The 14,744-nt window shown below is 36.5% G+C and overlaps 1 protein-coding gene across 1 annotated transcript in view; it reads right to left on the bottom strand.

Moving 5' to 3' along the window:
* Positions 1-14,744, bottom strand: part of LOC125226547 (calcium uniporter protein, mitochondrial) — a 141,606-nt gene that overhangs the window by 11,084 nt on the left and 115,778 nt on the right. The window contains exons 3-4 of the mRNA XM_048130538.1: positions 4,904-5,025; positions 4,538-4,693 (exon numbers count right to left, since the gene is read on the bottom strand). Coding sequence (XP_047986495.1) covers positions 4,538-4,693; positions 4,904-5,025 — 278 coding nt within the window. The remainder of the gene's footprint in view (positions 1-4,537; positions 4,694-4,903; positions 5,026-14,744) is intronic.

Raw genomic sequence — 14,744 nt, forward strand, 5'->3', positions numbered from 1 at the left:
CCAATTTCTGGTCTAAACTAACTCTAAGCCTAGCTATGTTTGAGTCAGGAACAAATTAGATTATCTATGAATGGTAAATGATACTATAGTAGATATAAACCTATAATTTATAGTGATTCATGACAGAGTTTAGAAAGGAGACTACCATATTTTAATATCTCAGGTGAAATGTAATATAGCCGTGAAAAAAATATTTGTACAGCATAAAAATGGCAGAGGGCAGTATAAAAATGAATATGAAAACAATGTATGTTCATGGAATTACAATCTAATAAAACAGCACAAAAAGTAAAATATTTAATGGAACGAACCAAAATAAAATTAAAATCATTTGCATGTGAAAAGGTTGAGTAAACAACACCGGTTGGTTTTTGATTTTATCATTCGCTACATCAACATTTGTCTGGGCATTTTTAAATTAATTAATGTTCACAGATATTCATAATTCTTTTAAATACGGTTAGCAATTTACATTTGTGACTTTCTGTAAACCCTCCTTTATACTTCGGAATAAAGTAGGTATGTAATGTAAATAAATTGTAGTAGCAATAGCAACTAAAGCACTATTTTATTACCATTCATCAACAAATGAATTAATTAAATGATTCACGTATTATTTAATAAATTGTACCAGTATTCCCGTGCACATGCCTATTGCCTACGCCGCAATTAACTATGAATATCCCTAATGAAGTGCGATTCCAACTCGCGGTTAACCCACGCTCACGTGCGCAGTACATTACAAGCACCCAGTCCCTTTGAAACTTCATACAACTAATTATAGTTATTATGTACGTTGTAGCTGTCGCCGACAAAACATGTACTTATACTCTTAGTAAAGAATACCTTTTCATTCTTTAGGTACAATGCTAAACACTTAGACAAGCTTTGCATACAGTGATTCTAGAGGACATAGATAAAATAGATAAGAATTTCACGGGACGGGAAGTGAGATGGCAACCCGTATTCCACATACGTGAATACGTGCTTTACTAAGTAGTTATAAATAGGTGATTAAAATTGCCATCGGTTAAAAGTAATAAATTTAAAATGGCTAGCCGAAAAAAAAGGGCGGCAATAAAAATAGAAAGCGGGCTGTTTCCCATTCTCGGATTGCTCAATATTTTAGTTAAAAGATATTCTATAGAAATTTAAAAACAAAACCCATTATAAGATTTATTTATGAGTTTACTGGTACAACAGAAAAACCGCTATCGCACAATGCACAGTACGCCAAACCTATAACGTAATCATACTCTAATATGGTATATTATTCCATACAAAGTCTACTCTCCTTGGTAAACTGTTTCCAGGACATCTGGAGCCCATGTGTCGAGGCATTTGACCATGACCGTATCATTCGTTGCAAAAGTGACAGCGGGGGTCCCTCAAGCCCCTGACCACGCCGAGCGAGACAACGTGCACCGCTGCAGTAAGAGAGAGCGAGACAGCGCACCAATCAGAGCCTTGGAAGGGATAAGGTCCCATAGAGAAAGCGTGGGCGCAATTGGATAATTGTAGCGACGAAATCCTTATATCATTGTTAATAAAGTTGATATTAGCGTAACTAGAAATAAGTTGGGTTTGCAGGGACTCCAGTTGGGATGAAGGCCGGGAGTTGAGGACACTCTGATTTTTGACTCCAAGAAAGATCCAAGTCTTTCCAGCTTTGGTTAAATTTGTTCCCTGATCATATATATTTGTAATAATTGTTAAATATTAATTTAGTAGTTATAGTAGAAAATAAAGCCAGTGGTTCCGGATCCGGCGATAAACCAGCTAAGTACCTCTTTTATGCAAACAGCGTCTCAAGTTGTATTTTAAGTAACACAACATAAATATTTAATTATCTTTGTCAAGTGCAAGGCAAGTTCAATTCTTGCGTTATAATCTGGATTTATTGTTGGGACAGATTCTATAACCTTGTAACGGATATTTAGTATTAACAGTACTAAAGTAACTGCAAAATGCTTCTTCAGTTTCTTTCAGCTTTGTGTTACATATCTTGTATGACACTTTATTGATAAATATTAGTGCGAGTTCAAGCCTCGCCCTTATGTTAAATATTATGGTCTATAACATTTCTTGAAACCAGGATTCGAGCTCCTGATATATTTTTTTTATGTAAATCCCGAAAGTGATTGAAGTGAGACGACTGATATTTTATTGTTATATCCTACGGATTAACTAACATGTTCATTTATTATAACTCAAACTGTGTCTAGAGTAATCTGTCTTGGAAATTCTGTTATTACAATTCCTGACGAATTATTGTATTGTTGTATCAAATAGAGCCTATAGATGTTATGTAGACATTGTATGTAGACGTTACATTAATAAGGCGAAGTAAGGGTTTTAGCGGGTTTTCCCTTACTTCATGAGCCATTGATTTAATATATTGTCCCCGCAAAGGTATGGGCTATAGGTTGACTTGTATTGTATACACTTTTGTCTTATAATTTATATAAATATTTCAAGTGATGAAGGCCTAAATTGTTTGCCTCAAGTACGTATTTCTGTAGTGTATTCAAGTTTGCATTCATAGATGTTTGATTCAATTTTATATAACGAATGCCTTATAGATTTCTTTGATAGGAACGCCTATACCTTAATAAATTTGCGATAATATATTTCAATTTTATAAATCGCCATGTGCCTTTCCTTACAACTACCCCATATAGTAGCTCAGACTCCTTAGATTCATCTACACCTTAACCAATCTAATTTATTTAATTCTCTAAAGCCTTCAGCATGGTATTTTAGGTCCCCCAATACCATTACAGAAGGAAGGATACAGAACTAGACATAAATAGAAACAAGATAACACGAAATAAACTACCTATTAATATTTGCGAAGGTGTTCATTGAAGGTTTTTTATGCCGGCAAATTCTTTAGACCAAACTCATTACCGTTAACAAGGAAGATTAAATGAAATTTCAGCTCCAAGTTGAATACTTGAGGCAAAAATATAACATCAAATTAACATGAAATATCTTACAATAGCTTTAAGTATAAATAATTCTATATTCGATCTGTTGGTGTTTGAATTTTGATGAAATTCAACGAAACTATTGTAAGCATATAGAGATCGCCCGCGCGGCTCATGTACCTCAGTGAGCGTTATTGGAAATCAGTACATATACTTATTTGATATCAGGCTAGAGGTTCAACCAAAAAAATCTTGTATTTTTTAAAGTACAATTTATACACACGCTCTTGTTTATAATTTTGTTGAAATACCTAAAGGTGTCCCGACTACCCTGAACTGACTGATGTCCAGAATTTAATTTCAACATTATTAAAAAAGTTAATTTTAGTATATAGCCAAACAGCTTTAAGTGAGCTGAAAGTTATTTAAATGCATAATTAAGTCCTTTTTACGATGCTGTAATATTTTTATAATGTCACAGTTTCGTAGAGTTTGATTAAAGTTTGGTCATACTTTTTAAATTGGATTAGTTCTTTACACTTTTCTTCGCTTTTTATTATAATCTGTGCATACCTATTAACTTTCTGAGTATAATTTTATTTCTCATTCAAGAGATAACTTTTAACAGTATGTCGACTGATATAGGAAACACTGTAGAGCAGCGGAACATAATGTAAGCCATCAATAAAAAAAACCTACATCGCGACATGCCGGATTTTTATGATGATTGATGATGGAAGGGTCATTCACATCAATTAGGTTTATACCTCACTGGTGAAGTAGGTACACCTACGCAATGTTACGTGAACGTGACATACCCCTAGGTCTTATTTTTGGTTAACGTTCAGCATAAAAAGTTAGTCCTTTTTTATTAGTCTTTGTAACAAAATACCCACTCATACTTATGAAAACAAGCGGTTATTAATTTGTTGATTAAATGAATATTCTTACCGGTGGGCAGTCACGCTAAGACTGTTATTCAAGTGACATGGAATAATGATTGAAATCGATTAAACGCGCAACGGCGTTGAGCATATATTATATTACCATTAGAACGGAACTGCTGAAAGAAAACCATCACCCATGTTCAATAAGCCTCGACGCGAACGAGCCAACACTACCAACAGTCATGCTCAAGTGGAGCCCAAACTATCGGAACGTATTAACCGACCAATCAACTAATGTATATGTAGAGTACTGTGGTGCATGCAAATCGGGTTGAACATAGTTTGGCCGTGCATTGTGGTTGACACTGGGCGGTAATTTGGATGTCGAATCGATTGAAAGCCAATTCGTGAATGCGTTTTGATGTAATTGGGCCTGCATTGAATAGGAATTAGGCTAACATAATAGATGACAAAAATGTAGCAAATAAACCTGGAATATGCAGGCTCTAGAGTGGACCCCACAAGACAAGAGAGGATCGGGCCGTACTAAACAATCTTGGCAGTGCTAAGTGGCATCCTAGTTGATGGCAATCGGGGCTATCGGACTATCATGGCCGTAGGTAGAGCACGTAACCCAAGCCAGAACAAGATGTCGACACACTGGACACCTTTTGTCCTACTTAGGGGACCTAAGGGCAGTATGTTTGTCTAAAGTCTGACCTGCGAGGGGCTCTTGACGTAGTACTCGGTGTCGTTGATGATGAGCCGGAAGTCGTTCTCGAGCAGCGACTCGACGGTGTCGCTGGACGCGATGCGCACGCGCTCGTCTGCCGCCAGCGCCGTGGCTCGCTCCACGCCGCGGTCTTCTGCTTTGACCTGGGATTAAATAAAACATGTCACTATTATTTTCTGTCTTCCAACAAAGTAATTTTTGTTTACTAAGTAAGATTTGATTTAGGTACAACTGGAAGTGGGTACAAAGTCTACATACCCACCTGTAAGTCACCGATTTTGAACACACATCGAGCAGTCCCAAGTCTGCAAGCAACAGGTGTCAACTGTCGACATCAGCGATGGGCTACACACCTGCTCAAGAAGGTCGCCGACGGTCTGCGAGACGGGCCGCAGCGTGAAGCGGCATCGCTCGCGGCGCGACGGCAGCGGCACCGTGATCACGGGAAGTCCGCGCCGGTATGTTACCGTCACATCTGAAACAAACATGTTCTACGTTACTCACTTCATTCGTTTGTCTTACAAACTACAAAGGTATAAAGACAAAAGGCGACCTAAAAAGGTGAGAAAAGAATTATAAATTGGAATCCTGACTCTAGTGAGTATTATATATGTACTTTGATCCCAACTTTCACAAAGGTCTATAATTTACGACCTGGCATCGGATCCCGTAACCATAACGTAAACAAAGATAAAGCGCCCCAGCAGAACACTAATCAGCATACACTTGAATTGGAACTGCAGCCATTTCTGCAATGGCAGACCGTGAATCAAAACGTTCACAAAAAGGCTGGCGTGGCGCCGAGGGAAAATATTGCTTGTATGAATTATTACACAGTTTTAATGGAATTATTTTGAATGACAAGTATTTAACTAGGGTTTAATTACATTTTTCAACGGTAGGTACGAAATCTCACTGTCTAGGTCTACATAACGTTATGATTTGTGATTAAATGCGTTACTCAGGCAATGGTAAGTACCTAAGTACATAATACTTAATGTAGTTTACCAACAGCAGGCGAGCACAAGATGCGTTTTATTTGCGTAACATCGAGAGTTTCAAGAATATATATTAATAGTTCGGTCAGACTAAATAAGGCACACTGGCGTAGGATCAAGAACGTCCCGAATATCATAAACATGTTACATTTCGAGTATATCAGTAAGCCTACTGTTTCGTCTTGCTCGCTTCTCAATACTGCTCACAAGCAAATTGTTTCATCAAGCCGCGGACGCACCCTGATTGTCTCGCTCCACTTCGCTCACCAGTTTCTCCACCACTTATGCTAATATGCACCTTACCCGCTCGCAACAACCGCCATAATCACCCATTCATGTACACAGACAGTTTTGAATGGAAACAATTAAAGATTTACGCTATTTCTGATGTGATAAGATACCGCTACATGTGGTGAAACAGGGACATAAATGAGAAAGTACAGTGTACAGTGTGTCAATTATATATTTTACGAGAGACAACAAAGACGATGTGATCACGATTCTTATTCAGTAAAAAGTGCTCTTAGTTGTTTAATTAAAGAGAAAAACTGGCATTAATGAAAAAGTCAGGCAGTTGCATTCATTTTAAGTCCTGGATTTAACAGTATAAATGATGAAAGGAATATTAAAGTTCTATTGTGATTCGTACGTAATATCAACATTTCTTTGCATTCCACATTTCACACATGTGCTCGGGCGCTTCCGATTTACATATATTACCACGCCCCAGGAAATACAATAGTTGCCTTCACTACTGTTCAATCAAGAATGAAATAAGTATTTACTACCTACAGGAAAATATATATATGCTGTTTTCAGATTAAATATGTACTTCATGCTAAACGTAATAGCATTTTATGAAAATGTCAGAAAGAGACAAAAAGTAGCCTATGTCACTCTCCATCCTTTCAACTATCTCCACTTAAAAAATAACGTCAATTCGTCGCTCCGTTTTGCCGTGAAAGCCGGACAAACAAACAGACACACACACTTTCCCATTTATATTATTAGTATGGATTCCGTACTAGCTTCTGACCGCGACTTCGTCAGATGATTATGAGTGATAAAAATTTTCCTACGTCTCTTCGGGCTTTAAACAATCTCCATAAAAAAATTCACCTTAATCAGTTCAGCTGCACAGTGATACCTTTTTTTTCAACAGTGATACCTAACTTGTGCATATAAAAATACTCGTACTTACGACATCCCATCACCAGAATGTGCCAGGAGGTCAATATTTGGACAATAGGTAAATCTGCAATAAACAAACGCACACGTATGTCAGTGTTCGAACAACGCCCGCGGCTCGCATATCGCAGCGTTAGCACTAAACACAATTCTCTGGCTGTGTCACGAAATAGTGAAGTGTTTTTTTTATAAAAACAAACCCACTGCGAATAAACTGAATTGAAAATTTTGCTAGTCTCAAACAAAATCAGGAAATGCTACATAAAATATTATTTAAATACTCATGATACGACGCCGACGGCTAAGCTAAGATTTGTATTCTTATAAACTTTTGGAAATAAACATTATTTCCGTTTAAAATTCAATTGAAGTTGTCGCTTATTCTTACTAGGTTAATTTTATATTTCCACTAAATCCCTAATTTTAAATTCCCCCTTCGTCTAAAAATAAAATAGAAACTACTCAGAAAAGTCTCACTTAAATTTTAATGCTACTGATGCGTGGATGAGGATGTAAAATATTTAACGGATCTATATACCAGAAGACGTTTCACCTTCTCTACAGTATCCGCTATTGCTGTGCCCGTTTAATAGTTTTTATCTGTGAAATGCTTAGACTAACGGCAGGTCTATGGCTATAATTTCCAGCCCTTTGTGAGTGAGTAAGTATAACTAGTACCTATTTACGCTAGACTTTGCCACGCCTTGGTAGTCTTGCTACGCCGCGCGCGCGAGCGCAACGGAGGCGCGCAAGCGCTTAGATCGCGCTGTAATTGCCCTGTCACTTTCCTAATTATCATCGCACGTTTCTCCGCAATCTTTGATTGATAATTAACACATACTTTGTTACTTTTTTCAAATTATAACGATGGCATTGGCAGATTTGATGTTCTTACTTTTTTAACATCTGATGGAGTGCAAATGTCTATTAAGAGAGACACGATATACAAGTCGAACACGAGATCTAAATTAGTAGCTCTATGCACGCAAAATGAACATAATAAAAATTAACTGTATAAATAACTTTTAAACAAATAATGACTGTATTTCAATAAGAATCTGATATATTTTGCGATCGCACAAGAAATAATTTGACAATGTTTCCATTTCAGCCGTGAGATGCCGATTTTTGACCAGCTGTTTGTTTACTCCAATGTTCGGAATTTGTGCGAATACCTAGTGATCGAATCGAGCAGGGGTTAATGTATAACCTCTGTGAAAGCTCCAGTTCCATAATTGATACCAAATTATACTGTTTTGCTCTTTTCCGCCCTTAATGATCGTTCAAGTATCATCAGCAATGTCAACTTTGTCAAAAATTAAGAAAAGTTAAATTTGCCCATTTTGTTGATGAATTGAGATTTTATTAAGTTTTATTTCGTCATTAAGGTTCTCTAGTATCTATATTTTCTTAATTATAACAATTATCCTGTATATATCTTACGAAAGTCGAAAAAAAATTTGCTGTGGCATTGTACAAAGTTGACGGGATTTATTTAATAAAAAAAACTGTCCGTCCTTTTTTCATTTTCCATATCTCCCAGCCGTGATCGGCACTCGTTTATCATTGTACTAAATGTTAAAGTGATGCTAAAAAACGTAACTTTCGCTTTCACCTGTCTTAAATAGCAGAAATCTTCGCTTTAGATAACATCTCGTAACGTTACGCACTTGTATACTTAAATAATTGTTTTGCCTCATACTTTAGAAACTATTTCTATTGCACGTGCCATGATAGCAAGTACTTTGATTATCACATCACAAATGATCAATCAAAACTTGAAAAAAGTGTTTAAACAGTAAAGGAACATTTAGGTTTTTATATGCCGTCGATGGCAAACAATATCCTATAGGCAAAACTATATCCGCGTACAGTACAGCGGGGCAAATCCCGACTGGGGGGCATTTGTGCGTTGTGATATCGTTCCTATATTCGATAATATGAAAATAGTCTTACTCACCAACAGGAATGCAATATGAGTAGAATCTAGTGTTATTTGGCTGCGGTATTCTGTAAAGTTCATAGTAAATACATTTGCTATTTGCCCGCCAAACAAAGTACTTATCAACCACCAAAACTTTCTACAATATGCTCACCAGCTGGTTCTCACGTCGACATTTCTGGTCGAAAGAATTTAATTTAGTTGAACGATTTGAACAATCACAGACGATTCGCGTGTGGATAACCACAAAGCACGCTATTGTAAGCATGTTCCACAAGTTCCGCTGAAATTGTCCTTTGTTAAGAAATCTTGTTTGACAGTTCATTACGGACGACTATCGTTTAAATATCTTTCACGAGTTTATCTATTCGTTCGGATATTCGTACAAATTGTTAGTGACATTCAAGCTGGCCAAATATATCGTAACACACTTCAATAAATCCACCACAATTATGAATCAAGTTTGTTGTGCCCCGATATAAATGTGTTGTTTAACTTGTGTTTTTGGCTGAATGACTACCCAGTGAATTTGGTTATTTTGCCCGACAAGTCCGTCCTCAAAAAAGGGTAAGGGTCTTTTTTATTAAATCTATTAAATTCCACGTAACAAAATATGAATTTTAAAAAATACCTCCCCGTCTCTAAAATGTCAAACGCTCTAAATCGCGATACGAAGTTCCAATATCCGGCTAGAGAAGCTCGAGGTTGAGCTAATAGAAATTCTCAAAAGTTCAATATTATTCCCACCGCCCTCATAAAAACTTAAGTACCGTGCCTGTAATTCACAAAAGACTGAAAACAACATAGTGATATTGCAGTAAGGAGGGCTGGCAACCAAATAAATCTCTTATTAAATTCAAAGATTAAAAAAAATGACATTGTACAAATTTTACTAGCTATCGTTAAGAAAATGGTATAAGTATAATAAATATATATATATATATATATATATATTTTTATACAATAACCAACGTATTTCTATCAGTAGAGTAGTAGGTATATATTAAGAACCGAGGATAAACAGAAGTTCGTAGTCACACTCTTCTACAAAGCGAATCTGCTACAAGCGAGGTGCTACCAAATCGTTGTCATTGAATGAGTTAATAAAACATCTAGCAAGCAAAGATAGAAAAAGCTAATCTCTGCCTTTAAATGTAAAGCAGGCATCGTTAATCTTGTTAAGCAGAAAATTAAAGCCATTTTTCAATACTGCGGTGAACATTCGTCACGGGAACTAATATGGAGGGGGAGGGAGGTCTGAACCGATGAATCGGCTTTGCAAAACCGATAGCCAAATCATTTAGCTAATTCGATGTAATCTGAATGAAATCTAAACTAATCTCTCAAGGAAAATGCATGTATTTTTTTTTTATTGAAACGGTTTGGGAAAATTGTTCACTTTCACAATACAGTGACATTTTCCGTGATTTGTTCGATGTCGAGTAACGTATTAAAAAGTTATGGTAACTACATACATTTAATGAGAGTGAGGTATTGGTATTATCAAACAAGATATCCATTGGGATCTTCAAAGGCAGCTTAACGGAAATTGAATAGCTAGACTAGCTTTGTGAGATCTAATTTAGTCGTCGGGCGTTAGTACTACTAAAACTCTATAATATTAACTGAAAATTTAATGAACTAGGTATCTAGCCAATGTCTCAATTGCTGACGTTTTGTATGTGTTTAGTAGCTACCTCTCATCGCTATTCTTTAATGGCGCGACGAAACATGACTGCGTTTCGATTGCCTCAAATATAACCTAACCACAAAATTAAAATTTTGAAAAAACCCCCGACCGCGACACAGTGGACCGATTTTCATGAAACATGTCTAAGAACACTCCCGAGTAACTCAGCTTTCAAACAAAAAAAACTAAATCGAAATTGGTTCATCCGTTCGGGAGCTACGATGCCACAGACAGACACACACACAGACAGACAGACAGACAGACAGACAGACAGACAGACAGACAGACAGACAGACAGACAGACAGACAGACAGACAGACGGACAGACAGACAGACAGACAGACAGACACGTCAAACTTATAACACCCCGTCGTTCTTGCGTCGGGGGTTAACACTTTCGCTACCAAGAACCCGACTGTCGGGCACACCGCTCGTAGAAGCGTAGCCGATTACATGGGTTTCCCCGTATGTAGCGAAAATGTCGTAGCGCCGCGTAGAGCCCGGTTTCGAAAGTGTTAAAAAATAAGGTGAAGGAAATCCTAGGTCATAGCGTAAACGATTGTCACTTGTATTGCCGACTGCTCGGACAATATGTTAAAACAATTGACATAATATTTTCTAGTCAGACTGAGTTATCGAAGCATTATTACTAAGTCATGACGATAATAAATTATACACAAAAGCCTTGATATACGCAGACAGGTCAAAGTGTATGAAGAAATTACAACCTTTGAAAATACATAGGAAGTTACTGTAGGTATAATATTATAAAAAGGTACAATATTTTTAGCTTTAATTGAAGCGGTTTCCTAATAGTTTTTATTACATTAACTGCGAATTTAACTAATCTAAACTGTATAATTTTGTTAAAAATTAAACAACATATATTGAGAATACCAACGTGCATCATCTACACTGAAAGTCATTATTAATACGTATGTGGATTTCCTCAAAACCTGTAAAAAGTAGTTTCTAGAAATATTTTAAAGGTGTAGGAACAGCAGCAAACATTTATCAACGCTCACGCCAGTTCTTTTCGAGTGAAGCAAGATTGATTCTCATACAGCGCCGTATCCCAGCTCAGAGTTTGTGAAAGAACTCGAGACTTTTCAAAAGGATACGTACACCCCGCTGAATTGAATATGAACGCACTAGAGATCCAACTATGAATAACATCGTGTTATATCTACAGATACTTTGGTATTCCTGTCTTTCAAGATTACGTACTAAATGTTAACAGTCACAATAGGTATCAGTTATATCAGGGCGTTTTAAATAAATTTTAATTGAAATAGGAGAGAAAAAATAAATAGGTAAGAAGTATTGGACAAAATCGGACCAAGGACACAAATACTACCTATTTAAACTTGGACGGACTTCTCCAGAAGAGCTCTATTGAGTACATTCTCGTACAAACCTACCTAAGTACTTGCACAAACAACACAATTAGTCAACCAATCACCGACGAGTAACTTCGAAGCTTCCCGTAGTTAATAAGTACAATTTGGCCAATCTTTTAGCGATAAAAGATAGGTCACATTTTGACCTTTATTATTTTACCGAACTTCAAATTAGTTTGTTCCTAAAGATTATTATTTTAGCAGTATAATATTCTAAATAATATTATTGCTTTTTGTAAACTACCTACGAATTCCGTTCAAGGTTAATTCCGCAAGTCCTAAATCAAGATCATGTTACAAAGTCCTAATCCAGCAAAATCACGGGCAACTAACAAGGATATCCGATATCAGGGATCGCAAACTGTCGGTTCGGGTATCGGTGATATCACGACGCCCGTATTGTGGGCTAGGCGGCTGTGACAGCCCGTTACTATGAATGAAAATGGATTCACGTCTCTCGACTAACAAGACAGGATCATGTCCAGACGGGTTCATGTATCATTCTAGCGATATACCTAAGTAGACGTAAGTATATGAACGTGAGATATTATGAAAAGCACTTCTGTTTAAACACGAATAATATAAAATCAACAGTGACATGATGTTTCAGGAGCTGTAATTTAGATGACAGGTATTTATCAAAACTGTAACTGAAAAGTAAAAATACATTTGAATCTTAGATTTTGACATTTTTAAACACGTTACTCGATAGCGTAAACTCTATCCACTATATCAAGTTACACTGTTTACTTTTTTCCCTCTTGGTCTGTCACACTTTAGCATCACCCCGGGGGATAAAGGTCGTGGTATGTAGCTCCTGCGGACGCGAGAAACATTTCTCAGCGATATAACTAAATAAGTAAAGGTACACTGAATATTCCGACATAATATGTGACATCAGCATGCAACCATGCTACGAATGTAGCAGACAGCGCTACGGACAGATGGCGAAAGGAGCAGAAGTAGCTAAACTAACGGAGTGTTCAAAATGATCTGTACATAATTGCACCGACATAGACAACTATGTATTCATATCCATCTGACATTAATGAAGACTCTAACGTAGCTTGGTGCGACTCTACTATGGAGAGTAAGCACGAGTGAATTTCTGTTTAAAAGTGTATCAAACTTGTTTAATATTCTTCTAAGCACTACTCGTCCGCGTTATTGCAACTAAACTGCTGCCTCCCAAGTATATTTTCACAAACACACTGTAATATCACAGTCTGTTCATTTTCTTCATGAGCAGGGTCCTAATACAAGTTGTTTCAACCCTTGACACAACACTTGTACATGCTTGTACCACATTTGTAAACTGAATATTGTATCAAGCGTAAGCAATATTCACCGGTACACGAAAGATAACCAAAAGCTGCCGGGCGCAATTTATGTTACGTTTAACATTATGCAGGAAGTTATCAACAATGGTATGATATCCTTGCTGATCCATATAGCATGTTATCTTATAAGTTAGTGTTAAGTAAGAAAACATTGTTACTATGCCCTTACAAGGTTCATGTGGATCTGTAATAATCTTAAGAACTGTATAGGTACCTACTAACATGAATGCAATAAACAAATTGAAACTTGAAACTCGAAACATATGGAGGATCATGCAGTATGTACATCAAACTAAATATGATATATCTGGCGGTCTAGCCAATATGACAAAACGCTTGCGATACGATAAGAAACCGTTCGGTGTTTTCCATTATTAGTTCGCTACGAGGCTACGAACTTGGTAAGTTCATCTAAAAATCTTAATATAATAACGACAGAGGTCTTGACAAATTACTCACATAAAATTGATATAGAGGTGAAGATTGATTGTTATAAAAACCTTTTCCTCCAAGTGACGGACAAGAACATCGATCACTGGACACGGTCTTCGCTGATAAAATATTGTCTTGTCCCAATATTGACAAATCCCTGCTATGTACTAAGCGTTCACGCGTGTTGTTTCAAGCAATAAACAATCAGTAGGCTTTTACGGTGTAACGTTTCTTTTTCTTTATGTGAGGAATTTATGGGCTATAAAACTAGAACGGGAAAAGGGGCATTAGTGTTGTTTTAACGGAAAAACATTTATGAGTTTTAAAAAGCATCAGGTACGGACTAGCATAGAGTTACAGGTAGTAGACGAGGTATGTGTAAAAAAACTTCGGTTTATAAACGGTAGTTCTGGTTGACAAAACTAAGAATACTTATGGCGTCATATAACGGTTTCAGTTCACCTCTTCTACAATCAATGGCAGTTTCATAAAGAACGTAAACAAGTTATATAGTTAGGTACTTATATTTCCACCGAGTAGTGGTGCAGTCTCGGAAAATTGCATAATTTAATTTAAAACATGCCAATATAAAATTGTTTAATTTTAAATGTATAAAAGTTTACGGACCAAGTTAAAACTTACAAAATAACTGTAATGAAGAAGACATCGTCCGCGAGCACTTTAGTTGTCTTCGCGTCTTCGCTACTCCCTAGCTGGTTAATTAAGCCCATTTGTCAAATAAATAGCTTTTTGGGATAGACTTTTATCACTAGCAACCTGCCCCGACTTCGCACTGGTTACACAACTTAACAAATTTTACACCTGAAACTTATTTCAGGATACTCTACTGATATGTGGAAACCACCTTTTAGTATACGGCAAAAATAAAAACATCCGCGGGACGTACCCCATTATTTTATAATATATTGTAGTAATATTTAGAGATGAATGTGTGGATATAATTGTATTTAAAATCCATATCTGCCTAATGAAACGACTGAAATATAATTAAACTATGTACAATTATTTCGGCTCATTAACACGTCTGTGTTTTGTATGGAAAATATATTGTCAAGTATGATTGATTGGCACACAAGTAATTAATAGCAATGATAACGCGCAACGAATACATTTATGAAAATTAATCAACAATCTGATCAGTAGGGCTAAGATGGACGGCTGTCGTATCATTTTTCACCATGTC

Source organism: Leguminivora glycinivorella, chromosome 5 (assembly GCF_023078275.1).
Source record: "Leguminivora glycinivorella isolate SPB_JAAS2020 chromosome 5, LegGlyc_1.1, whole genome shotgun sequence".
Lineage (NCBI taxonomy): Eukaryota > Metazoa > Arthropoda > Insecta > Lepidoptera > Tortricidae > Leguminivora > Leguminivora glycinivorella.